The sequence below is a fragment of the Camelus ferus genome, chromosome 20, assembly GCF_009834535.1.
Source record: "Camelus ferus isolate YT-003-E chromosome 20, BCGSAC_Cfer_1.0, whole genome shotgun sequence".
In the NCBI taxonomy this organism is placed as follows: Eukaryota; Metazoa; Chordata; class Mammalia; order Artiodactyla; family Camelidae; genus Camelus; species Camelus ferus.
This window is the reverse complement of record NC_045715.1, coordinates 4023110-4049930: the sequence shown is the minus strand read 5'-3', so window position 1 is coordinate 4049930 and position 26821 is coordinate 4023110. Positions and strand designations below refer to the sequence as shown.

At 48.0% G+C, this 26821-nt stretch overlaps 1 protein-coding gene across 3 annotated transcripts in view; it reads left to right on the top strand.

Moving 5' to 3' along the window:
- Positions 1-14471, top strand: part of F13A1 (coagulation factor XIII A chain) — a 124856-nt gene extending 110385 nt beyond the window's left edge. For 2 of the 3 annotated variants that reach the window (XM_032462451.1, XM_032462450.1), the window contains 2 exons: positions 8286-8422; positions 12821-12974. In XM_032462451.1, the coding sequence (XP_032318342.1) occupies positions 8286-8422; positions 12821-12974 (291 nt within the window). Of the gene's footprint in view, positions 1-8285; positions 8423-12820 lie in introns of all 3 variants that reach the window. The other variant, XM_006181096.3, reaches the window with a different exon arrangement.
- The last annotated feature ends 12350 nt before the right edge of the window (positions 14472-26821 follow it).

Genomic DNA, 26821 nt, shown 5'->3' with positions numbered 1-26821 from the left:
GGGAGTCACATTAGGATGACACGTAGGAAGTGTGCACCCTCGAGGAAGAGAACCCCAGGCCCTCCATTTCTAGAAGGTCTTGAATCACCGCATGTCCTTGGTTCTTTCTCCCCAGTGACCTCCCACGGGCCCATCACAGCGCCATCTATACCAGAGGCCTTCAGAGACAACAGAATGAGGGGTGCAGGGTCTGCAGGCGGAGTACGACACAGGCAAGACAGAGAAGTGGTACAGGGGTTCCCCCCAAGCCGCCGTCAGTCCCCTGAGAACGTGAACTCAGGAGCACAAAGCGCTGGTGCGGGGACCAGGGCGCTGCCCCCGTGGTGGGCTCTCCTGGGGACACGGGGGCCCCACCGGCCTCTCCCAGCAGCCCAGGGAGGCCTCCTTCCCCGCTCTGGCTCAGGAACTCAACCTCAGGGCCTTTCCCACCAGAGGCAAGACCCGCACGCTCACCTAGCTCTGAACCGCCAGCTTGTCCCTGTGAAGGGCTCGGGGGAGAGAGCCCCTCCAGGCTGCCGAGTGCTCAGGCCACAGTGTAAGGCAGAGCAGAGCTGTGGGTGGTCAGTGCGATCTATAAAGGAGGCCGGGACCTTGCAGCTTTTGAACGTTACTCATTGAAGGAGTGTTTGTGAGTTACCTCCCAAGTTTACTTAAAGAGCAGTTTCATTCCCCAGGGGCAGAACCCAAATCAGCTCCTCTCACAGCTCAGGTGACACGAGCCGGGGCGTGTACTTCCAAAAAAAACACCTGCAGGTTTTTTGTTTTTGTTATAATTTTGATTTCCATAAAGATGTTAGGGATGCTGTTCTTAGAGGAAATTGATTTCGAGGAAGGGCATTGGACTGGGACTCCAGGAGGAGAGAGAGATGGAAATTCTGGCCTCTGGCCGGTCCCAGGCACGTTCAGCAAAGGAGGCAGGAAGCATTCTCACGCAAGGGTCCCTTAACCACTGACCCCACTGGCCGTATTAACCCCAAGGACAAACTGAATCCAGGCAGGGGAAGAGGTGTCCCTGGTAAGTCCCCTCACACACCAGAAGCCAGCCAGCTGTCCCTGAGCTGTGAGAAACCCTGGTCCCAGAAACTGGCTCATGGGCTGGGGGACGGCTGGGGCTCTGCTTAGCCTGCTGGAGTCGTGGGATGCAGAACCACAGTGTCCAGGTGGCAGTCATCCTGAGAGCGACTGTGGGAGTTAGAGAGGACCCAGAGAAAGGGAAGGGAGAGGGGGGAGGGGAGGGGGAGGGGAAGAGGGAGGGGAGGGGGGGAGAGGAGATAGAAAGTCTACATTGAAATATTACCCAGCAGTCCTCAAGGAGGGGGGTCACATAAACTGCATAAACCAGGAGCTGGAGAGGGAGCTAAATGCAGTGAAAGCACAAAAGGACCATGGCGCAGGGGTCCAGGTCCCCTGGACACATAGCCTCAAGTTCTAGGGAAATGCTAGAACCCTTGGTCCATCTCTGTGCCTGGGAGGGGCCCACAGCTTACAGACCCTCCCAAGGTCACGGTAAGGAAGGGGCCAGGCGCAGGGAGAGAGGGTGTGAGAGACAGGACCCATGCTGCCGGCAGGGGTGATGAGACGGGCACGCGGAGCCGTGAGGGATGAGCTCTAGGTTATTACGTGCCTCCTGCCCGCCCTTGTTCAATCCTCGTTTCCACCCTGCGAGGCGGGGGTCACTGTGCCCCCTTCAAGGGTGAGACATCTGAGAGGCCCAGGGAGGGCAGTGCCCTGCCGCACAGCGGTCCCGACACGGGCTCTGAGACCAAAGCAGCTGAGCTCAAAGCCTGTTTCCTCAGCGTCCGAGCTGGGTGACGCTGGGCCCCTCACTTCCTGCCTCTCGGCGTCTGTCCCCAGCTGTCGGAGGGGCAGTGGCAGGTCTTACTCTACAGAGCTGCCCTGAGCATCCGACGAGCTAATGCACACCCAGCGCGCAGCTCACGGCAGACCCCCGTCTGCGCTGCTCGGGGTTTGTTGTCACTGTTGGTGCTGCCTGCGATCGCCTGCCTGACGCGGGGAGAAGTGAGTCTTCTAACCCAGGGCTTTCGGACTCGGAAGAGATGACATTCAGCCGGTAGAGGTGGGCGGAGAGAACACTCCAGATTCTAGAAAAAACGCAGACAGGCAAAGGCAAGGAGGGAGGGAGACGGCAGGTGTGGGAGCAGGCAGAGGCCCGCCTTGGCCGGCGTGCAGTCTGGGAGCAGGCACGAGTGAAGACAGTCGTCTCGAGGCAGCCGGGGGCCACTTTGAAGGGAGGCTACAAGTTCTGCATGACAGCTCCGCACCTGATTCCGTGAACAAAGGGGCTTCTGTGGAGATCCTAGAGCATGAAGGTGACATTGTGTCATCTGACCTCCCAGAAGTCAGAGCCTCTTTCTTTTCTCCTTTCCCTTCAAAGCCTTTGCCCCAGGCACTGTCCTCCGGGAGTCCCAGCTCGGCCCTGGGACTGGAGCTGCCAGCGGGCTAGTTGACAGCTGTCCTCACCCAGTTCCGGCTCCAGAGCAAATGGAGACCAACCTGGGACAGTATGGGACCCACAGTCTGAGTCCACATCGCTGTCAGCCAAAGCAGCTAGGCCAGCGGGCGCGTACCTACGTCCTAAGCGACCCCGTCTTGGATTGCACTGCGTCCCTGTGACGACAGAGATCAGAACTGGGTTAAACTGTGCTCCCAGTGAACTGCCTAGTCCCGGCCCCCACCATGCATGAGTCAGAGCGTGCAGTCCTCGTACAGAGCATGGCAGGGAGAGACATTCATTAAACTTTAATGAGCTCACATCTCTTTTCCAAGCTATCAAAATATTTTGATGAGAAAAATATATTTTAATAAGATCAGACTTAGAATTTTTCTCTGCCTTCCCATGTGTTGATTTTTGTAAGATGCTTTAAGTCAGGAAAAGATTCTTCAGCACTTTGATTTGTGACGAATGGCTATTTTGGGGAGAGGACGGGAGGAGCGGGGGAGCTGGGCTGGTCTGCAGGCTGGGACTGGTCTGCGGGCGTCGCGGTGTGTGGCGTCAGGACTGCGTTCTGGTGCGCATCTCCCACTCCCGGGGGCGGTTTCCTGTCTCGCCCAAGTCAACGAGAGGGTGCAGGGCAGAGGGGCACCTTTTGTAGGGAGGCCTCACAGCACAGGGGCTAGGATGGCTGGACTCGGACCTCCTGGTTCATAATCCTACCTGGGTTGCTTTGGGCTAATTCCTCGATGACCTCATATGTAAAATGGGTCCAGTAATATTACTGACTTCATTGGGCTGCTGGAAGGGATAATAGAAATAATTCTTATAAACAGCTAAGCGTGGTACAGTGACCACAGTCAGGATGTGATGAAGACCAGAATCCATCAGTCAGGTGAAGCCACCACCTAGTTCGCCCCCACACCTCTCTCTCTCACATCCTCTCTCTCTGAACTTCAGTGTCCCCTTTTGCAAAAGCATTATAATACTATTCCCATTTTCAGTTACACTCATACATAAAACACAAAGTTGCTGTGGGTTAAATAAGTCCCATTTGAGAATGCTTATCCCCCACCAGGCCCTAGTACGTGCTGCCAAATGTTCCCTCCCTCCCCACCTGGTCCTCTCCAGGCCTGGGACCTGCGGTCACATCCCTGAGAGCTGGGCAGGGCAGCAGTGGCCCTCCGGCCCGAAGTGAAGGTACCGCTCACCTGGCGGCACTGGTTCCTGGGTGTTGAGCACGGGCCCCGGTCCCTGTGGAAGCCTCCTGAGAGGGAGGCCGGGCCTGGAGAGCCTGGCGTAAGACTCAGGGGAGACAGAAGGGGGCTCACGTGGTCCCTGGAGGAAACTCCTCTCCGTATCTGGAAAAGGAACGCTCCAAGTGCCATTTAAAACAGCTCCGGTCCCACCGCCTCTCTCTTCAGCGTGACTGTGTAACACACTGTAGCAAGGCCCCAAGGCTGCCTTGTCACATTGTGCTCTGCATAGAAATTCGATTCTTTCCCCATAAAGTCAGAAAGAAAGAGTTGGGTTGTTTCTCAGTTCGGGGTCAAGTTATAATCATCGTGCTCAACCGGTGGTTTAGTGAGAGCAGAAGGTGATACAGCAAATGATTCTTCAGTGCATTTCAGGAAATAAAGAAGCTATTTTCAGCACAAAAAAAAAAAGTTACTATTTTTGCCTCTCTGCTGTCAGAGATGACAGGGTATGTAGTGTTTAAAGACGAATGTTCTGGAGTCAGAAAGCCCTAGATTCATGTGTGGGTTCTGCCAACTTACAGGCCCTGTAACTCGGGGGCTCTGTTTATCGTCTAAGTTTGAGTTTCACGTCAATGCAATGAGGATAACGTTGCTGCCCGCCCCCAAGTCCAGAGAGGACCAGCCAGATAGTGCCAGGAGAATGGTGAGCAGAGTGCCGCGTGTCTCAGCAATCACCAAAAGCCACGTGAGTCGCTGTCACCGCTGCCACCGGTCAGACGCAGTGTAGACGCGTGGTTAAGCCCTCACATCTCACTTCCCCAGCTTGCTATCTGTGTGAACCTGAACAAGTCACTTTACTCCTCTGTGCCCCCCTTCCCTCCTCGCATCTGCCTCACCTGGGCTGTGAGGCCTCAGTGAGCTAGTGTTAGCAAACTGCCCAGCGGCCCCGTCAGATAGGACTTCCTACACCTCCGGGAAAGTCTCAGCCCCCACTGCCCAGTATGATGACTGCTAGACACATGTGGACGTTGAGTCCTTGGAATGTGGCCAGTACGACCAAGGAACTGAATTTTTATTTAATTTAAATGTAATTTATTTGAATTTAAACAGCCACATGTGGCTGGAGGCTACCACATTGGGCAGTGCAGGCTTAGAACACGACCTGACGATCGTAAAGCCACTTGCATTATTTAGTAGAATGCTAACCCTGGTGGGCTGGTGGGGGCCACAGCAGTGCTGGTGAGCACGGGTTACAAACAAGCCACTGCTGCTCACCAGCGGCGACCATAGGCTGGGGACGCGGGAAAAAGTCATCTTCCAGTAACACACGTAATATGTGATTGACAGTATTTGAAGTAAGAGCTGGGAGGTGAGCTAGTAAATCATGTGAACTGAACTGCCAACTAGGTTCATTCTTTCCTGACTTTCTCCTTCATTTCAGTTTTGGTTTTGAACACACTTATGCACATTGTAAAGCACGTACTCCATGGCAGAGACCTTGCGATGCCCTAGGAAGGAATTTCTTCCCCAGAGCTCGTGTGTGGTACTAACTTTCTTGTTTACCAGAGACTCAGAACGGTTGCTCATTATCATGAAATAGTATGAAAACCAAGAACTCAGGATGTCAGTATTGGTGAATGGTGTTAAGCTTGAGGAAACGGCATATTTTATGTTAATTTTTTAAAAAACAAATATTTTAAGTGGAATATGGGGGGAAAAATCAGGTCACAAAAGCGTTTGATGTCACCAGTAATGACCCCTCGTCCCTAAGGTCAGCACACAGGACGAGTGGTCAGAGGCTCCCCAGCCCGGCACAGCACGCAAATCAACGCACAGCGTGCAAATCCTCTGTGTAGGCCCCATTTTCCTCAAAAGGGGGAGGAAACAGCTCCGCTTAAATTCCCTGAGCAGGAAACACAGTGTTGAGTGTTGGGCAGGCTTTTGTATGTGGTTTGGTCTGAGTTCCGAGGTTCATGGTCATCCCGGCAGTCAGGTGAGCAGCATTTAAATTCTGGGTGCAGGAGGCAGATATCAAAACGAGGACACTGAGTCTTTGTCAGCTGTGGAAGAAACACTCCACGACCTGAGGAGGGCCCTCCTTTCCTCTCGCCGTCTCCCTGCTCCAGCATCGGGGCAGGCTGGGCGGTGTTTATGTACCCATGCCGACGGCTAATTACACGGCTGGTATCCGGAAGCAGACTGGTGAGGCATGGCACACGAAATTACCCGAGGAGGCTTGACCATATTCAGGTCTAAGGCCTGTATAGGAAGGCCTATGTCCCAGACCCTGGACCAGCTTTTCAAAAACTAGGCTTCCCCCGTCTCTGGCATCAGTGACCAGAAAGGGCCCACTTTGCTTCCCACAGCACAGGTAACTTCCTGGAGGGCCAGCCTGCTCGTACATAAAGGGTCCCTAACGTGGAGCCCCCGAGCCCCTCGAGGGCCATGGGCAGACATCACGGGTCTGTGATGATCCCCCCAAAACTCCATTCAAGGAGCATATGTATCCTGTGTTTGCCACCGTGTGTGTCTGCGGGAGGAAGGGCCACTAGCTATTATCAGATTTTTTAAGGGGTTGCCCCCATAATTGCAAAAGCATGCCATGAGGACGGCAGATGGCTCCAAAATATTTTTCTTCCAAAATCAAAGTGATCATAGCAAACACTTTCACCAGGAGTGTCTCTGAAGCAGCCCCACTTTCTCCGACTTAGACAGTTTTTGTAAATGTTATCTTGATCTTGTATTTTTAGAAACCAAAAGTGTTCTGAAATTTCTTTTTTTTCAGCTTAGGAAAAATATGTTGGATGCGCTTGCGAATGAAACCCAAGATTCCATGTAAAGTATTCTAATAATGCGCTTCCACGCAGCCGGCCCTCGGTAACCACTGGGGGTTGGTTCCAGGACCCCCACAGATACCAAAATCCATACCCACGTGTCCAGCATCCACAAATGAACCAACCACAGGTTCTGCTGTGCATGCCAGGTCGAGGACCACTGAGGACACGCTGCTTAGCACACAATCCGTGCTTTGTAGGTGACACCTGCTGTTGTCATCATCACGATCAATGTTGCCTCCACCCCTGACCCCTGATCCCAGCTCTCCACCCATCCCATCTTAGCAGATGGAGACTTGAAAGTAATAAACATAGGGTACTGGCTGCAATTTTCATTTTTCTTATGAATTTTTTAAATCCCATAGACATAAATTTAGTCATCAATATGTCTTAAAGAGTAAAGCCATAAGGTTTTAGTCTTAACTTTAAAGTCAATAAGCAAGAATCTGCTTCTCTAGGCAATGTCTTTCCTCTTTCCCTCTAATTCATCAGAAAGGCTCATTTCCACACGATTTTTCCTACGTTATACACTACTTAAAGAAATAAGGTATTTTAATGGCTAGACTGATATATCGGAAACTCAACCAACCAATAAACTGCATTTTTAAGCAGTCAGCCTAATGTAACAAGTATTTACTGGACACTGGCCAGATCCTGGAGTTGAAAGTGGGCTAAAATAAAGTGAATAAAACTAACTACCCTGAGTATGACTAATCCCGAAAAGCATGAGCTATGACCTTGTCATGTGCTGTGCGCTGTGTCAGCTGCTGTGTCTCTGACCCATTCCTACCCCTTTCCTTTGAGGGAAGAACAATCATTATCATCTTGTTCCCAAGTTACTCAGAGCTCACGCAGACCCATCCATTTGGCGTACAAATCCCCTAAACAAACATACAAACGCTCCAGCTCCTGGGCCGTGTCCCAGCACACTGCGTTGGCGCTGGGGAAGCACATGGTTCTACGTGTGACACGCTGTGAACACAGCCTGGGAACTCGTAATAACAGCGCTCTTCGCAGATTACCCCGTAGGGACGTCCATCCTGTTTCAGAGTCAGGAAAACTGAGTCTCAGAAAGGTTGAGAAAGTCACCTGGGGCCCCACTGCTGGTAAGTGTTGAAGCTGACATTGAACTTGAATTCTGGGCACCTCAGGTGACTCTGTCAAATACCCGATGGTTGTGATGGATAAACCCACCAACGGAGAGCCTTACGCTCTCCTGGACTCTGATGCTGTGGCTGCAGAGGAAAAATCCCTTTTGTCTGTTTTAGCGTCCAGATTCCCCTCCTTCCAGTTCAGCAGAGAGCACTCCCTCCTGGGACGTCTTTCTAGAGTGTCTCAAAGTAAGAAGGCACAGGCCCCCTGGAGCGTTTTCTTCCTCTTGAACTCAGGAATCCCTCCTGTCCTGGCAGGAAACTCGAGCCCTTTCCAGAAGCAGAGATCGCCTGGCTGCCGTCACCATGGAAATCTGTTGCTAAACCAAGTGCACCTTCCACTTCCTGCCGACAGGAACAGCTGGTGGCCGCCGCTATTAACCTGAGCTCTAATTAGGGTGGTTTCTATAATGAGGAAAGGAGTATGATTCTAATTAGTAATTTTCCATCTTTTTCTTACTAGGTATCCCCCAGTCAAAGCAATAAGCTATCCTCATCACACTGGTCCCATTGCCAAAAAAAAAAAAAAAAAAAAAATAGCCATTCTGTGAAACAGAAGAAAAAGTAAGGATGGTTCAGGACACAGGGGAGCAGGAAGAGGTTTTACATGCTGCTAACGAGTTTCATTTTCTTCCAACCCAATTCTTAGGTCCGTGGTGCTCAGATGGTTGGCTCGGACATGGTTGTGACTGTTGAGTTCACCAATCCTTTAAATGAAACTCTGCGAAACGTGTGGATACGCCTGGATGGTCCTGGAGTGACAAAACCAATGAGGAAGATGTTCCGGTAAGCACGGAGGGGAAGTGGGGAAGTGATGTGTGGCTGTGGGAAGTTTTCTCTCTCCGTCTTTTCCAAACTCACATCTAATCCCCAATGAATGTGTCTGAGAAGCTGCCCTCTCCTTACTGGCAATTTTGTGGGGCTTGGGGTTAAAAAAAGAAAAGGATTGGCTTGACCAGTACTTCCGTCATTTAATCCTTAAGGCCACCCTAAAGAGATGAGTATTGTTATCACATCTTCCTTCGGTGGTGGAGGCATTTGAGGCTTTGAGAGGTTGACTGGTTTGTCCCAAGTTGGGCCGTTTATAGAAGGAAGCCACGATTCAGACATAGGATGGCTGGTTCCAGATCCCAAGAGTCAAGAATTTTGCCATCCTGCCTCCTCCTTATTAATTCTACTGATAACTATGGCGTGCCTGCCGGTGACTAACACCTGCCAGGTGTTACACTGACACGCATCCATTTTCCTGGGTCCTTTCTCCAACCCCACCTCCAAGACTTTACCAACCCAAGCACTCTCTACAACTGCAGCTTTCAGCAGAATAAAGGTGAGACTAAAGAGTTCTAGACTTGGGTCCCCATCCAGGGGACCAACGACCGCCCCAAGCTCTGTGGTAACATGAAGGAAACCCTGCTCCTTCCACGCCCAGCACCATCACATGGTGCCTCACGGTTCTCAGCTTCCGTGACGTCTACTGACAGAGTGTCACCCAACAAGACAGCCCATCTTATGGTCAGGCTGTTAGCCCGTAATTGTGAGAAGACAAGTCTGCCTTTCGATCCCCAAGATGATCCTAATTCTGCCACCCGGACCTGTGCGCAGAGCAAGGCGCATTGGACTTCCACCTACCAGCTGGCGCGTGCTTGCAGACAGACGCCCGCTCTTCCTGCGCCCTCCTCGTTCCTGCCCGACCTCATTCCCCTCTCTCCCAGTGTGGTTTCAGCTCCTTCCCTCTCCCACACCCTCCAGTTTCTTAAAGTGTGATACCCAGAATGAATCCCAATCTTTGAGGTTTGTTACTTTCATTTCTCCCACAAATAAGTCCCCGTCAGCATCCATCAATCCAGCGTGTTTCCTGTGGGATGACCTTCTAAGGTGTAAAAAGGGAGGAGGAAGGATTTGGAAACTGCCTTATGACCAGATATGTGGGGAGTCTCCCCAGTGCCCTTTGTGGGCAACCCCCCTCCCCAAGTCTATGGGACACATGCAAAGCCTCCTTCACCCCTTGTGAGGCACCTTTAAAGAAAATTTGCCCGCTAAGGGCTCTCTGTGTTTCTTTCTAATTATGGTGGATGTAATAAACAACAGAGAAAATAATTTGAGTGCTTTAAAAAAAAATACAAGCACAAAGCATAACAACCTTCCTGTGCTAATAGGAATGTTGCAGGAAAAAAAAGAGAAAGAATTAAATTAGAAACGCACCCGAGCTGGAGGGAGAGGCCAGCAGGGATAGCCCTGCTGTCGTCAGACGCGACGGGCTCGCTCAGCCGTCCTCACACCTTCCCACGCGGATCAGATGCAAGAATCGGTCAGGCAATGTGAAACACGTCTCTTCCTCAAATCAGACACCCTGCTGTATCCAGTTGTTCCTTCTCCAGCAGTAACCCCACAACCCTCTTCATCTGAGGGTACCAGAAACTCCTGCTACCTTTACACCTGGGCTGTGCAAAACTCCCACCTTGATCTCAGGCCAATGCGTGGAAAGAGGCAAGCTGTGTATTAAGAGAGAGACGAACTAGGTGAACCCTCGCACAGCGACGACCCACCGTCTGGGGGCAGAGGGCTCGACGGCGGTTGAGCGTCCAGATACATTGCTCTTGTTAATGTCTGACACGGGAGTAAAGGGGGTGAATCATAGGTCTATGCAGATGAGTAACAGGCAGACAGCCAGGTCCTCAGTCCCTTAGGCGGTCCAGATCCAGAGGGCGGGTCTCTCCAAAGCAAGGGAAGCTTCATTTCTCAGAGACTGTCAAAAATTGGAAATAGCTTGATGTGGAAAATACTGGTGAACTAGGGTGGGCTCGGGAGTCTGGAGAAAGCACTGCTGTGTGTTTCCCCTGATCCCACCTCGCACCTTCACAGCCAAGACCTGAGCCAGCCAGCGCCCGTGCTCATCTTGTTCGATAATTGAAACACTGCAGGGTACCCGATGCTGCCAAGACCTGATCCAGGAGTGGCAGGTTCAGGGTAACAACTTGGACCCTTAAAAAGTGCAATTCTGTAGAACCAGAGTCCCTCACGAGACTGTATTCCTTTCTCGGACGTACATCTTGGACAGTCAAGGGAGTCTCCATCCCACCTGCCCACTCATACCCCTGCCAGGGCCCTAGGCGGCAGGGGTCTGGGGCTCAAAGGAGAGGGTCTGCAGAGATGGGAGCTGGAGATCAGGGAACTGAACCAGGGGTGAGGTGGTGTCATGTCCGTTCTGCCCTCGGGGCTCAGCCGACTCCACTCTGAGACGGTTCACCTTCCTGCTCTCCCCCCATCTCCTCCGGATGCTCAGAGGTGCTGCTCCCGCAGACCCTCCGTTTTCAGCTTTCTGCACTTGATCCTTCCAGACCATCAAATAATTCATCTTCCAGATTCATTTTTCTCTTTTAAAAAAAAAGAAAAAAAAGAGCAGGTTCAGTAAGTTATTCTAAAAGTTCCCCGACTTTGTAATTTTGTTTTAAATTTTGCGTCTCTCGAGTAGGACAGAAGCTAAGGGCTGGACGCAGGGAGGGCAAACCATACATCGCTGCAGTTTACGGCAATCCTGATCCCCTGTGCCTGCGTGCGCTCAGGATGATAAATGGCCGGCGCATCCTGATAGCTCAGCACATCACTGAGATCATTTATCACAACGCCTATCCCCAGGAAAATAGGATTATTCCAGTATTACTCCACTTACCGAGATGGGCGAATGGTTTTCTCCGTTCTGTGTGTATGCATTTATCTCAAGGCAAATGCAGCCTTAGACATGCATGTGTTTCTTCATGTATGAGTGTCTCTGACGACACTCTTGAGTAAGCATGGATACATGTACGAATATCATGGGGACAAGTTTAGGACTTAGAGCAATTAATGAAGCAAAGCCCAGGGGTCAGAGTCTCTGTGTGAGGGAGTCACCTGCACAGCGTGGCCCCAGGCCAGATCCTTAAGCAGGACAACCATTTTGCAGCATGTTCCTGACTGATCACTTGGGCAAACCCAGGGAAGAGAGAATGAATGGATCAGGGTCGAAACAGCATGGCTATTGAGAAATAAATCTCTAAAAAATCTCTATTTGTATTGAAAGGATCATTTAAATGAAGGCTAGAGAACTGTTTCTCGCATGCAGGTAGAAAGAACTTTCCTAGAATTTTTTGCAGAGAGTTCAGGCAGCGCAAACAATGACCACAAAGGTGATGGGGATAACGGCGAGGATGAAGGTGAGGTTAACATCACCAGCAACACACAGCCAACCCTCGGCACTGACCATGACCTGCCGTGGCTCTAAGTGCAGCACGAATGTAACTCGCCCCACCCTCTCCACACCCTCGTCAGTGTTTCATAATGTCCACCCTTCATAGGGGAGGAAACCCCTGGTGAGCTCAGAGTTTTTCAAAACTTGAATCACAAAATCTACTTGCAGAGTTTGAAAACTACTCCCCTGTTAAGGCTGTGTGGGTGCCCCTGCATAAATTGGCTTTTACATAACCATTTAGATAATTTATGTAGCCACACTTCTGAAGAACAGAAAGTAAGAATTGACAAATACCAAATTAACTGAGACACTGAGACTATCAAAAACCAATGCCCAGAGCAGCCCCCGAGAGGGGTCCCCAAGCCTTAGGCGCACTTCCCAATTCACTGGCCACAGACAGAAGAGAGAAAGGGAGTTCTTATGTAATTAATCTGTCTCGGTTTCTAAGACTTGGGGCTTTTCCCCATTTCACCCCAGAGGGGGTGCACCCACATCCAGCTAAAATCCATGTTGCTTTGGTGATCTTTGAAGAAATCTTGGATAATCCCAGGAGGGTCCTAGAGCATTCCCAAAATGAGCTGACTTGGATAAGTCATGTCCACGAGGCTGCTGTGGGGATGGGGGTACAAGCTGGTGTTGACTCATGGCCGGTGTCGGGGCTCAGCCCAGCTCCACCACATGCTGGATGGGCCATGTCTACTGGGAGGCCAGCTGATGCACCCAGGTGGAAGGAACCATGACTCACGAGACTGTCGCTGGCTGAGTCTCACCTAGGGGCCTCGTTCTGGTGGTAACTGGGGAAATCAGCCAGCCAGACCCTTCAGTCTTCCACCCACAGTGAACTGAGGGGAAGGGAGCGTGTGACTCTGGCAGGGTTCTCACTGCTTCCTGATCAAGGTGGGAAACGGGACCTGCCTATCTGGGGAGTAAAACCTTCCCTGTCTTTCCCATCCTTTCAGGGAAGTCCGGCCCAACGCCACCGTGCAGTGGGAAGAGATGCTTCGGCCTTGGGTCTCCGGGCCCCGGAAGCTGATAGCCAGTATGAGCAGCGACTCCCTGAGACACGTGTACGGCGAGTTGGACTTGCAGATCCAGAGACGATCTTCTGTGTAGACACACGGGGGCTGAGATGGACCCAGGCCCTTGGCCTCTTGTAGTCCTGGCCAAGGGCGTTCTAGTGCAAAAGTAGTCAGCTCTTGCTTTTACTTAGATGTGAAGACCCAGCCCGGACTGGATGGGGCCCCAGAGCGGTGCAGCTTTTCAGTGCGGCTGTTCAGTGTGGAAGTTAGTTTTTCATCCCACCACCTTCCCTAGGAGTCCGAGCATTAGCTTTAATTAAGCTCTAATTAAGCACTCACAGCTCATGAGAGTAAAATTTATCATTTATCATCTCAAGTGACTGCAGCTCCGAGTATCCGAGGACTTCTCCTCGCAAGGGGATTTGGTCACTAGCTGGCCTCACGTAAAACAGGACTTCTCATCCCCCCCGTCGGCCTGTTTGGGGCAACATACTCCCCACAAGGAAGGGAAGCACCTGATGTGGGCCCTGCGATTCTATTCCCTCTCCTTGAAACCAGGTTCTACCCCTCTGTCAGAATATTTTTCCCAGGAATTGAGTGCAACATCATTTTTCTTCTCGGCAAAGCCGGGAAAGGTCTTTCATCTTGCACCTGCGGCGAAGCGCCTGCCTGCCAAATTTCACAGATTTACCTTGGGAGATGTGGCCCCATATTAACAAATTGCATTTGCGGGAAACTTAATCACCTAAGAGGAGATAAGGAAGCAGGTGCAATACTCAGATCTATTAAATTATATGGTTTTATGGTGCATTTTATAGGCGGTGTCACACTGTGGCCTGATCAGCAAGAGCGAATGGCCCTTACTTTAACCCTTTGGGGACTGCAGTGTTAAGATGTAATGAGGCTGACTTGGGACAGAAAGGATGAGGAATTAGTTTTTAATTAACGATTATGCTTCACCTGTCTCTCTGGGCTCATCTCTTTGGCCCAATGACACAGGTCTGGGACCAGTTTTAGAGACAGAATAAACCCAACAAGTTGGAGAAGCTGGCAGATGTAGTGACCAGACACATGGAAGGATGGGCAGCCACTAATTCTCCTGTCCTTGGCCTCGTCCACCTTGAGACCTCAGCTCAGCACGCAGGCGCTAAAAGGTAGTATGGCCTCCAGCTTGCAAACAGCTAGCACCACTGCACACCCGATGGCTGAGGACGCCGGCACCATCTGTGTCAGGCGCCGAGGTTCCGACACACAAGGCTATCTGGTAGTTATCTGCAGGGCTGATTTATTGTCAAAATTACCTACTGATATGCCTAGAGTGTGATTCAGGTCAGTAGATTGTGATTCTAAGCCTTTGAGACTGTTTCTGATCCTTCGGCATCCGGAATCCATGAGAGTTAATGGGTCCCCTCTAAAGGCTCACCGCACCTAACTCTGTTAAGTAATCTCCCAGCATTTGCCAAGCCTTCCAGTACTCAATTTTAAAAGGAAATGCATTTTGCTAGACTGTTAGACTGGCTTAACATAGTATATTCTTATTAACTAGAATGTAATCAAAGCTTAAAATAAAGTTAATCTGATTGTATTTGCATCTGTGCAGAAGTGAATGCTTTTCACTTTCGACACAACATGCTACTGACCACAACTGCTCAAGAAACCACCCTTTCTCAGCAGTAGATAACCTGCCCTGGACAGTGAAACAAGCTTTTCTGCTTCAGAGAAAATGACTCTAAGGGGTACTGATGTCACGGCGAGCTTTCCTCATCACTCCCTCTACATTTTATTAACCACATTCACCAAAGGAGCAAATTTGGTCCAAAAGTCTGCTTCCAGGAACTGCAAAATCTCTGAAGATACGTTTTCATGAACAATCTTATGAATCATTAGGGAGAATCAGTGGACAAGCCAGCGTGAACACCTGTCATAATGAACACCTTTTGTGGTCTTAGAACAGAGAAGGCGAGTATATGACAGATACGTATAAGTGACTCCCTACTCACGGCAGATATCGCTGAAGAACTGCATCCTATATAGGGCCTCAGAATCCTTCTCAACACTGTGCTCCAGGCAGCTATTTCCAGCTGATACGGAGTTGGCACTCAAGATAAAACCCATTCTCCATGCCTACCTTAGAGCCAGCCTCCCCTTTGACAGCTGGGACCCTACACTGTGTCCTAATGCTGTGTCTCTAAAAATCACATTTTAGTGATGGTGACAAGCAGTGCACCTAAGACAGCAGCCAAGACTCTAACTTCCAGTTTTCACCTGTGCTTCTCTGCTTCTGAACAAATCTTTATTTGTGTTTATGGCCTCGATGACTTAAGAGAAGTAACACTCCACGAGGTTCTTCTAGGGGCATATCAAGCAAGCCTCAGCAGGAAAATTAACCTCTTATTTACTGTACATTCTGTAAATCTCATTTTGTCTCCCAGAGTTTTAAGAATGCTGAATTAAAATTAACTCAAGACTCTTTTTTGTTAGAGCTGTAGTGGAATAACAAATGAATCCATGTGCAAGTTTCTAATAGGAATGTGGAGGAAACGGAGGTGGTGCCAGTCTCACCGGGACTCAAAAGTCATAAAATTCCAGGTGTAAGGTCATCCCGTGTGAACATCATTCCAACGTTATTATAAAATTAATAGTCAACCCAATCATCTATTCATTCATCTTTTCTCCCAGCCAGTGGCCATCTTCCCACCAGCCCACTAGCCAGCCAGCCTTCCAGCCGCCTACCTGTCCCCTGTTCCACCAGTCGTTAATTATCGTATGCAAGCATGAATTCAACAAGTATTTATTGAACATTAAGCACCATTCTAGAGCCTGGGGATTCAAAGATGAACAGTCCATGGTCCCTACCCAGAGAGCGTTCACAAGCCAGATGGGGAGCCAGATACTTAAATAGATAAAGTATACAGAGAGCATGTATCTGTAAATCTATAATTGATGGGGACAGGTATGCAGAGGCCACAGGAATAAAGAGAAAAAGATGCCAAAAAAAGCTCCCCCTAATATTGCCAAGAATAATGGAGAAAAGATTTAAGTTGAATCTTGGGGGAAAACAGAATAGGACAAAAAACATTTGATAATTGTAAGTTTTATATTTTCCATTGGACTATGAGCTGAGAGAACCTATAAATTGGGAATAATTAATTAAATGCCTAAATTAACTCAAAATGTTTTCCCTGCATATGGACTGATGGTCTATAATTTCGTAAGGGTCATTAAACATATTCTGGTTGGAAAAAAAAAGAAAGAAAGAACAGGAGGTAAGTTGGAGAACATTGACAGGGAAGAGCTCAGGTAACAGCCCAGAGGAGAGAGGAGGTGGCCCTTCCACGGACCCGCGGTTCCCCTGGAGCGGTGAGCATCCAGCAGGAAGAGGCAGGGCCCCCGGTAGTCACCAAGGTGATGACTCGTGAGATCACTCATCAGAAAGTAGAGATTTTAGCACAGACGTGCAGATGTGAGAGTTGGAGCACTTCCAGGAACAAGAATGTGTTCCTTCCAGGCTGTGTGGTGGAGGAAGGTAAAGGAGGCTGCTAATAAAACACTGGGTGCAGAATTAAAAAGCACAAATGCATCAAGGAAGGACCAGACCAAGAGAGTGTGGGGTGGGACGCTTAAGTAAGGCCGGGGAGAACTGGATGCGACTGGGGTGTGGCTACATTTGGGTTCAGGGATGGAAAGTGACTAAAGCCCAGGTGGATAAGTGGGAGAGCAAGCCCGTCAGGGGGCTGTCCGTTTCAAAACCTGATAGACATGTGTGACAGACAAGATTCCTAGAAGATAAATTTGAGCAGCCAGTAACTGCCGTGGGCAGGGACTGCTGAAGACCCAGGGTCCTGTTCCTAGGACCACGCTCATTTCTGTCTTCAAGGCAGCGCTCTCCAACTCAGTGCCCCAGAGAGCCCCCTGCTCCTAGAGACCTTCCTTCCACCTTGGGACAAGCGTCTCCTTCAGTCCTCAGCACCTCAACTGATGTAGACTCAGCTTTACCTTCATGAGTCTTCACAAGCCAGAAGAATGAAAGCAGGAAGATCACAGCATCTTTTGAATGTGTCTGTCAGAAATCACTCTATGCAAACAAACGCATAAGCAAATGAGAAGAAGGGAAAAAGCGCCTCTGTTGCAGCAAGAAAAGTTCCTAGGAAGTTGTGCTCACCTCGCCTGCTGGGAGTTTGGGAGCATTTTTAAGCTCCAAGGACAATAGGCATTTTTAAAGGATGCTTGGTAAGCTTGCTGTTAATACAGTTCATGAGCTCCCATTAATTTTCACACTAATCATGGTTCTAAGACGTAAGTAATTACCTGAGCAATGTTTCACTGCTCGGAAACTAATTCAACCACAAGGAGTCCTAATGAGGACTTCCTGGTAGTGAGAGCAGGTGCCTTTGGCACCAAAGAGAGCTCTTTCCTCTTCTTTCTGGTTTGAGTAAGTTTAGAAAGCAGGGGAAAAATTACAGTCAGGCTTGAATTTGTTTTCTGAAGGTGGTAGATGACGAAGAAGCATAAAGATCGCAGTCACTCGCCTCCCCCGTGACTCTGGCCACTTTGACTGATGGAATGTGACAGAAGCAGTGCTGACAGTTCTCACGCCCAGGCTTTGGGAGAAGGGTGGCTCTCACTTCTTGTCTCTCGAAACCCTGTCATGGAAGTCTTGAGCGTCCGTGTAAAGGCTCAGCTTCTCTGAGACTGCCCTACTGGAGAAGCGACATGCAGGTGCTCTCTCTGGTCAACCGTCCCAGCTGAGCTCAGCCTTCCGCTACCTCCACCAAGGTACCAGACATGACGGCAAAGCCATCCGGGGCCCTCCAGACCAGCCCACCCTCCAGCTGAACACCACCAAGTGACCTCAGTCAGTGCCACGTGGAGCAATCCTTGTCCAAATTCCTAACCCACCGCATCATGAGATACGGTCCTTCTCTCTTCGGCTGTTGTTTGAAGTCACCAGGTTGGAGGGCATCTGTGGGGCGGTAAGCTAGAACCAGAGCATTGAGCCCAAAAGTCCCAGAAAGGAGAGAGGTTTACTGACTAATGCTCCTCCTGCTCTAAGGAAATGCTCAGTGTTTTGAACTTCATCTTTTTGACCCCAAAAAGGATAGAGATGCAGAGTTTGCTGTCACTCAACAGCCGCACACATTTGAAGCGATTTAACACGTGTCCTCCCGAGTCTAAAAGTCTAATATTAGCTTCAATGTTGGCAGTTCCTTTACCTCTTCCTTTTGAGCTATGATCTTCCAGGTCCTTCCTTACCCTCCTCCCCACTGATACTTGGTCAGATGCCGTTAGAGATAACTGGAAGTTGGAAGAGAAGACACATTCACAGAGGGTGGCACTGCTCTTCCACAAAAGCTTGGGAAATAGGACCATTCCACTGAGAGCCTCGAAGAGATGCCAGCTCCCCCGGTGCCATCGCAAACCCAGCATCCCCATGAGCTGAGGTCCTGGGGGACCGCCAAACAGTCTGGTCGTGAACGTAAATGCCATTTTTTCCCCCCGAACATTCAGAAATGCCTTGATTTGCACACAGGGCTACACTGATTTACCTCTAACTATGTGACTCATTTGTATGTTAGCTATACCTAAACCCAAAATTTGTGGCCACTGTTACGGGTAAGCCCAGAAATGGCCTAAACCTTGGAGTTTCTGGTTAAAGATGAGTCAGAAACTAGCCATGGACGTAGGGAATGTCACCCTTTAGCCACAGTTGCTGGCAGTGGTCCTAGAACAGTCTTGTTCTCTAAAAGTGTGTCCTCAGTGCCCGCCAGGGGGCATCATGGGTACCACCCCCACACCCCCCGTCCACACTCATCCACCAGGGCCTTTGTGCCGCAGCTGGGCCCACGTTTGTGTGCAGAGTCTTTCATCAAAGCACCATCCAAACCCCGCAGAAGGCCCACAGCCAGGGGACTCCTCGAGGTCCCAGGCAGGACGCGCTGGGAGCTAGTGTCTCTGCTCCCTGGTGCTGCACCCACGACTTCCCCAGGAGGCAGAAGGGCATCAGCTTTGCCATTCTACACCTCTCCCCGCAAACGAGTGCTGAACACCTTCGAGCACGCCCTTGGATCATGAGCCGTGGCACTTAATGTGGGTTTTGAATGTTTTCCTGCTGTGATGGCATCTTTATTCCCCTAATTTTAATGATGTTTGATCACTTGCTTTTCCAGTACTGTGTCTGGGGCGAGTTCCTGGTGGCTAACATTGCCCACATTTCAAGTTTGGAATTCTGTATCTTCCAGGGGTTTCCAGTGACAAGTTCACGCTCCCACCAAGGGTTTCCCTACCCAGACCAGGACGAGGTGCCCATGGTGCTGGCTTGCTTCTGCCAAACTTGAGTTTTTTCGTAGACTGCTTTTATTGTGGACATAAGGCCGAGCTCGTGAGGATTACTCGTTTGTCTTGGCCATAACCATGAATTCAAAAAATATGACTCTAATAAAGAAATCTGCCGTTTATGTGGGTCATTAAAAGAAATGCTGGGATCTTCAACAGTATCCCAATTAGCTTTGTTGAGTACACAACTGCCAAAAACCCATATAGATCAACAAAATGTAATTACCGGCGTAAAACTGAAAAACAGGTATAATACAATAAAAACACTCTCTCCGATGAAAAACAATAGGCCTCGGTGACGGCTTCAATAGCAACATCAAGCAGAAAATGAAGATCATTATCTGGGAAATTTAAGCCAAAACAAAAGCCTGTGATCGCCTAACTAACCTAAATATTGGACATATACTACAAAAGCTTTCCACCTCAGCCATTTCTTTTCTTTAACCTTTGGTATCTCCTAAGAAATCCAATTTAGGGGCAGCCATGATACCTATATGTTCTCATTAGCGCTCAACGTTTTGTTCACTCAGTGCTCCACACACATAAAATAATAATAACACTGTGAAGTCCTGGCTACATATTGCTTTTTGAAAATTAAAGCATCAGGTAGTTGGGCATGCAAAAGATAGCCTCGGATGTATTATTATTCTTAACATTAATATTATTCTTATTATTATATCTTATTATGGATTATTCTTCTTATCAGCATTATTACTAATACAATATGCCATTAAAGTCCCATCGCATACCTGGTCCTGTGCTGAATTGAGAAGCAGCAGAGTCCTGCCAAAATAGTGAGGTAAGAGCTTGGATGTGGGCACCGCTGGTGAGAGTATGGATCGGTACTGTCCCCTTGGGAAGCTACGTGGCAGTATCTGTGGGATCTGAATACATGCTGCAGCCCAGCAGCTCCATTCCTAGGTACACATCCAATGGAAATATGATGCATAGATGCGCCAAAAGATAAGAGCATCCATAGCATTCAAAATAACCCAGAAAGTTTTCAGGAATCCAGGTATGACCTAGCTGGATGCTTTGGCTCAAGATTGCTCACAAATCTGCAATTAAAGTTAGCCAGGGCTGTGGTCTCATCTGAAGGCTTGACTGGGACAGGCTATGCTTTCAAGCTCATTTGTGGGCTCCTCACAGACAGGTGGCCTGAGGACCTCAGTTCCTTGCTGGCTGTGGGCTAAGCCCTCTCTAAGTTCCTCATCATACCAGCCTCTCCGTAGGGCCATTCACAACTTGCCACCTGGCTTCCACCACAGTGAGAAAGCAAGAGAGAACAAGATGGAAGCCAAAAACCTTTTTGTAACCTAACCTCAGAAGTGACACCCCATCATTTTTGTCATATCTGTTAAAATTGAGTCACTGAGTTCAGCCCAAGGTCAGAGGGAGGGAATCACACAGAGCATGAATGTTAGGAGGCAGGGATCACTGGGGATATCTTAGTTGTGTCTCAGTAAAATTTACATTAAAAAAAAAAACTCTTAGAACTGCCAAGTGAAGTCACAAGTTCTGGCTACACAAGAATTCTTTCGGTTTCATGTTGTCCTTTTTCCTTGACCTAAGAAGTTGTCCATGGATACTTACTGAGTTTTAATTCCATTTCTTAGGGCCTTTTCCTGCTTAGCAGAAGACATAATGCTTCTGGATTTATTCTTGGCAGACCACCATCTGACCGCACCCCAGTGAGCATCTTTGACCTGCGTGCTGGTCCACTTCTCTAGCTAAGGAGGCAAAGTCTGGACGCCCGGGAGGAGTTGCCATTTCCACTTCAAAATCACATTATAGATGCAAGTGGAAAGAACCTGGGAAGCCAGCACCCTTCACAGTTCAGATCTGGGCCACCTCAAGTGGGGTTCACACCACTGCACACAAAAGCCAGCAAACACAACAGAGATTGCGTGGAGGACCATGTGTTAACACGTGGGGAAAGCGTCAGGTGGGTTTTCTCTTTCTCTCTGTTGTGCCTTGGCACGGCTTCCCTGACAATTTCTACCAAGTGTTGAAAGAAGTTGTAGTATCTGGCTGACCCATCACGACAGATTTCCTTTGCCAAAAACGACTAACAGTGTCAAATGATTAAAATAGATTCCATTTAGGTGAGCCTCCACTTTTCAACTTATATAAAGAGCTCTGTGGTTCGGGTACATACATCGCTGTGTACCTGGTGCAGAATAATCTGTCAATAAGCATTGTTGAGTGAATGCATCTTCACAATGGCCACCTAACAGAGTAGGGAGGGGGGTGCTTCTGTCATCTCAGTTACTCCCATTCAAGCATTTTTCATGCCACTAAAATCCCAAAGTGATTTGTCTCCAAGCTGTTCATTTTCTTTTTACAATCTCAGGGTTGACCGAAGCACTAAAGCCCAAATAATACCAAAGGGAACAGGGGTCAGTTTTGGGTGAGAATCAGCCGTTGAATGCAGCTCATTTAAACTTGGCCCACTGTCCGTCTGCTCCGCCCTGGAAATGCGACATCCTGAAGCATTGTAACCTGAGTTATCCTAACCAAGTTTTTCCAGAAACCTGTCTCCCATTTTTCCACGCACAAGCACCCTCAAGACAACAACCAGAGAGTCAGAAACAGCCCTTTTCTCTCCTCATAGTACTGCCAAAGTGATTTTAGGCAGCTCTGCAGAAAACATCGGTCACCATTCTGTTGACGGGTTTGGGGTTCAGAATGAGGCTGGGTTAGGGAATGCAGAGATGAAGGTTACAAAAGGGAGAAAAGCTGATCTTTCGTTTTCTATCTCAAAATGAGGCACCATGTGCTGACCTTACCACAAGTACAGTTTCCCACCACAGACCAAGCACCCACTCGAGGCAGCGAGTCCTCAAGCGGGAAGGTGTCCACGTGGAGGCTGGGCACCCAGCCCGACCACTGGGAATCGTTTCATGGGGCTCTAAACTAGGGGAAAGAATTTCTAAAGTCACTTCCAAGTCTAAAAATGTATTGTTATAAGATCTTTATTTGACAGAGCGCCTGGCATTTCCCTGTCAACGGTCTGCTGCTGAAATACTCACTGTGTCACCCAGGCCTTCCTGCGACCTCGGTGGTCATTACGGACTGCGTTCACCGGGTGTCCACAGATTAAACGCTTTGCTACTTCTCTCTTCACTCCTAACTCGAGCCTCAGAGGTACGCCCTCCGAGCTGACCGTTTTTTATCAGATAAAGACAATATGCTCTTGAACTATCAGTAAATGAAGATGGCAAAATTAACAAAAAAGAGAGAAACGTGTCAATTTATCAGCTGGATTCCGAGGCTGTTTTCCCAGTGCCAAAGGCCCAGTTGTTGATGACTATTGCCTTCCACTCAACGGCCGGGGGTGTCAAAAAGCAGGTAAGTAAACGTGCGGAAGCAAAGACATATGAAGGATTAAACAACCAACAATAGTGCAGGCTCCAAACGTGACTGTTAATTATATTAACGGGTCAGGAGAGGTCAGATTTTCAAGAAACACTGCATCTATACGGTGACATAAATTCATGGAAAACATGTGGTCCTCCGAGTTGCACAGACCCCTTCCTGGCTGACCACCGCCCAGGACGTGGAGAGGCTGCGAGATGGCTGGAATGAGGAGACGTGTCTGGGAAGAAATGCCGTCAGGAGCACGACGGCTGGGCAGTGCATGAGAGGTGACGCTCGTCCCCCAGCTAAAGTCGCTGGGAGAGAGGCGCCTCATTTCACATGGGGAGTGTTAGGGGGCCCTGGATAGGAAGGGTAGGCCCGAGCGGTAGCACAGAGCCACCACAGTCATGAAGGGCCCAACAGCGGACACCACAAAACAGGGAGATGGGGCATTTGAATAAGGGAGGCACCAAACCATCCCCCCATCACAGCTCCGCATCCACCCAATATGGCGCCCCCCTCTTCCCTGGCCTCACCTCCTCCCCGGGGGGGAACTAACCGATTTGTTGGTTCTCTGGTCTTGCTCTTTGGGAACCGTGTTTCTCTTACTCCATCCACCAGGGGTCAGTAAAGAGTCTCCTATCGTTCAGAGCTGAGCTGGGCTCTTAGTCTGAAGGTTTAGTCCCTACCATCTATAACCCTACTAAAGGTCATAGAAAGTTGAAATTGTCTGCTCTGTAAAGAATAAGGCATTAGGGCTAATGATATAATTAGCCGTTTCTGTGTCCTTCATCTTAACACGGCACAGAAAACACACTAGCCCTGGACAACAAAGAGTGATGTGCAAATTCCATTCTTGTGTCTGTCTCTCTGCTTCCCCTGAAGTAATTTTCTAGGAAACAAAAAGCCTGTGATTCCAGATATACAGATGTCCTGTTTAGAATGCAATATAGAGATCGATTATTTCCAAATTCTTAGGACTTTAAATGTATGAAAACTATGCCCTCCGAGAAATCTGAATGAAAAGAAATGATGCAAGAGAGAAAGGAAGCGTCTTATGTCTCAGTGGACCAGTGCTGACACCAAGTCTCCTGAGAGAAGATGCATTGGCACTAAATCCTAAGAAAGGGCAGGAAGGGCTGAGCAGCCTGGGAACTGACACAGCTGACTCACAGACTTCATCTCAGATCCGCTGTGGCTCTCTCCCCTCGCGCTCCCTTAGCCCTCGGGGAGGGTTCTCAGCATCTTTGCCTGCCCTTTGCATCCCCTCTCTACTTTGGCTCATTTACATGGCATATGAAAACCATTAGCATTTGAAATTCTAGGAAAGGATGATGAAGGCAGATGCATGGTCCCACTGTAGCTGGCCCTTAAATGGATACAAATGAAAATGCGGGCAGTGCTGAGCACAAAAGCAGTACCAACTACAGAGCTCACCGAAAGGATTCTAGATTTGGGTATTAAGGAAGCTTAAGAGAAAGACAAGAGACTTTCTCTTTAGAGATGCAGTCACTCTTGGCAGGACCTAATTTCATCGACTTTCATGATAATTTCCTTTTAATTCTGTTACATTTACATTTAGTGCTGTTTCTTATATATGAAGCGAAAGAAAAGACACGAAAAAGATGAGTGAAAAGCGATTTCAAAGTTAAATGATCAAAGTATGCTTTTTGATGGTCTCTTGGGGGTCTAGCAGTCTATGAGCCAGCAGTGATGGTTTCATTCCATGTTAGTTGTTGGAATGCAGTATTATTTTAGTCTCCAAAGGCCAATTCATTATCTACTCTTTGGTAAGTGTTCATCTCAAGGAGAGAGCCACTACACGCTAAAGCTTACAGGGGCAAAACTGTATGTCCTGATTCGCAAAGTCAATTATCTTTCTTATTGAACCACCTAAGTCAAGTGTAATTAGCCATTTTGTAAGGCCATCTAGCTAAGGTTAATTTTTATGCCTCGTCTAACTTCTGTGTTGTCCACGTCATCATGTAATGCTTTCCATGAAGTAAGTTCTCAATTAAATGTAAGTTGAATTTCATCCATCTTCACTTATTGGAGAGGTTCATAATCCACGTGCAAAAGACCACTTAAACTCTTTTTTCACACCGAACTAAAATACTTTTTTATTCTTAATATTTCTCTGTGTTCCTCCCAAATGCCTTGGACTTACTGAGAGTAAAAATCACTTAAGGTCAGATTCTCATAGCATCACAAAATGACAGCACCCAGGAAATACATGATGAAGGATAAAGGCATTCCAAGGTTCCAAAGACGTGTACAGAACAGAGACCCCTCTGCTGCCCCCACCCAGGCAGATTAACCGGGAAGCTAACAAATCTTGTGCTTCCTGGCCCCTCGCCTGCAGAGCATCTTTCCAAAACCCTGGAGGAGGAACTGTCATAAATACTTGTAAATTTTGCAGAAGGAAGGTATTTTAACCACCATCAGTTGAACTAGTAGCTCCCCCCCGTCACACTGCCCTTTGTGTCAGGCGGCCTTAGCCCACCCACAGGCGTTTTGGGGACCCAGATAAGGGAAGGATGAACTGGGAATAGATTCACTTTGGGTTTAGTTGGATGCATTTACGTGGTTCATTGTGCCTCTCGTGTGTACGAAGTCATTGCTAAGAACACTGCCTCTTACAAAGGGTGCAGGGAGCAGGAACCTACCACGATATGAATGTGCCGTTGGGTTCTTCTCCCTGGAAGCTTGCAGGAGAAACGAGCTTTAACACGTAGAGAGCTGGAGGCTAGTCTGTGTACGCTTGTAAACTACGGATTCGGGTCTTATCAATACCAAATCAAAACGAAAGAACTCTTCTGTCAGGTATGTGCCAAATAACGCAGCACGTATCATTTTAGACACACTCTATGTCTGTTTTAATGGGAATACTATCAAATAGCATTTATAGCAATTATGTCAGCATGCAGACTCACATGTTTCACGCGTCCCCAAGATTGAGACCCCACCCCAGCAGGTTTGATTTACCTAATCCTAATAGATTCTGGTGGTATCAGATGAAACATTGTGAAAATGCCCACAGACGCAGTGAAATAGGCTGAAGAAACAAGCATCCCAGTGACAACCTCTTACACGTGCTCACCAACGAGTCAAAGGCACGCCGTGACAATGACCTGACCACACAAATTACACAGCTAGGAGTAACGTAGCAGTCATTTTAAGATGCATTCAGATTGCTCTTGTTCATGCATTACTACCAGAGAAATTTTCAGACATTCTCCAAATTCATCATACTAAAATTCAAGCATGACTGGAAGCAAGAAGTGTAATAATATAACAATATTAGTTTTCTGATATTGACAGTTCCGTTGTAGTTTTGTAGATGAGTGCCTTTGAAGGAAACGTACTTGAAAGTGCTCAGTCCAGTGATAGGATATCCTGTCAGCAAATTACAGTAGGATGGTTGAGGGGAAAGTCTTTGCATCGTACTTCCAACTTTTCTTTAAGTTGGAAATTATGACAAAAGAAAAATAAGAATGTCAAAAATCTCTCTCATGTTATTATAATGGAAACTAAAACCTGTGATAGCTAAGATCAGAAACATAAGGAAAAGAATCAGGATAGTCAAGAAATATAGATCATAAAAATAACAACAGAAGAAACAAAGAATATTATGAGAACCAGTACACTCTCAACTAGGAAACAAACATTCTAAAATAAAAATAAATAAAAATCAGAAGGAAGATGATAGTAACAGTTAATAATACACGTGATTTTATAGTCAACAGAGCACGTATGGAAGGCAGCAGCAGCTCCATTTGATAAATGTGTTGATTTTTACTTGTACCGTGATCTTTCCAAATAACCTGTTACTAACTTCATAAGACCTTCTTTAGTAAAAGACCATTTGATTTTTAAAATCATGTGACTCAGAAATGTTAACACAGGATCAATCAGAATACACAATGAATTCTAAAAGGTTTTTCTCAGAAAGATATTTTAGTAATAAAAGTTAAATATTCAAACTATTCTGAGACCCAGAGTAGCCTATCACAAAACCAAAAGTTTTACTATTGTTTTGTCTTTGGTTTATTCACTTTGTTGGTAAGCTACTTTCAGCAAAGCAAAAACTTCTTAGATCAGGTGGATTTGCGGATTGGATAAATATATTAAAAATCTCTCAAGAATCAGAAAGATTACGCAAAGTACAAGGATCTGCTTGGACGGATTACATTTAAATAAAATCTAAATGTGTAGAGCCAATCTGTTAAAGAAACAGACAAGGAAGAA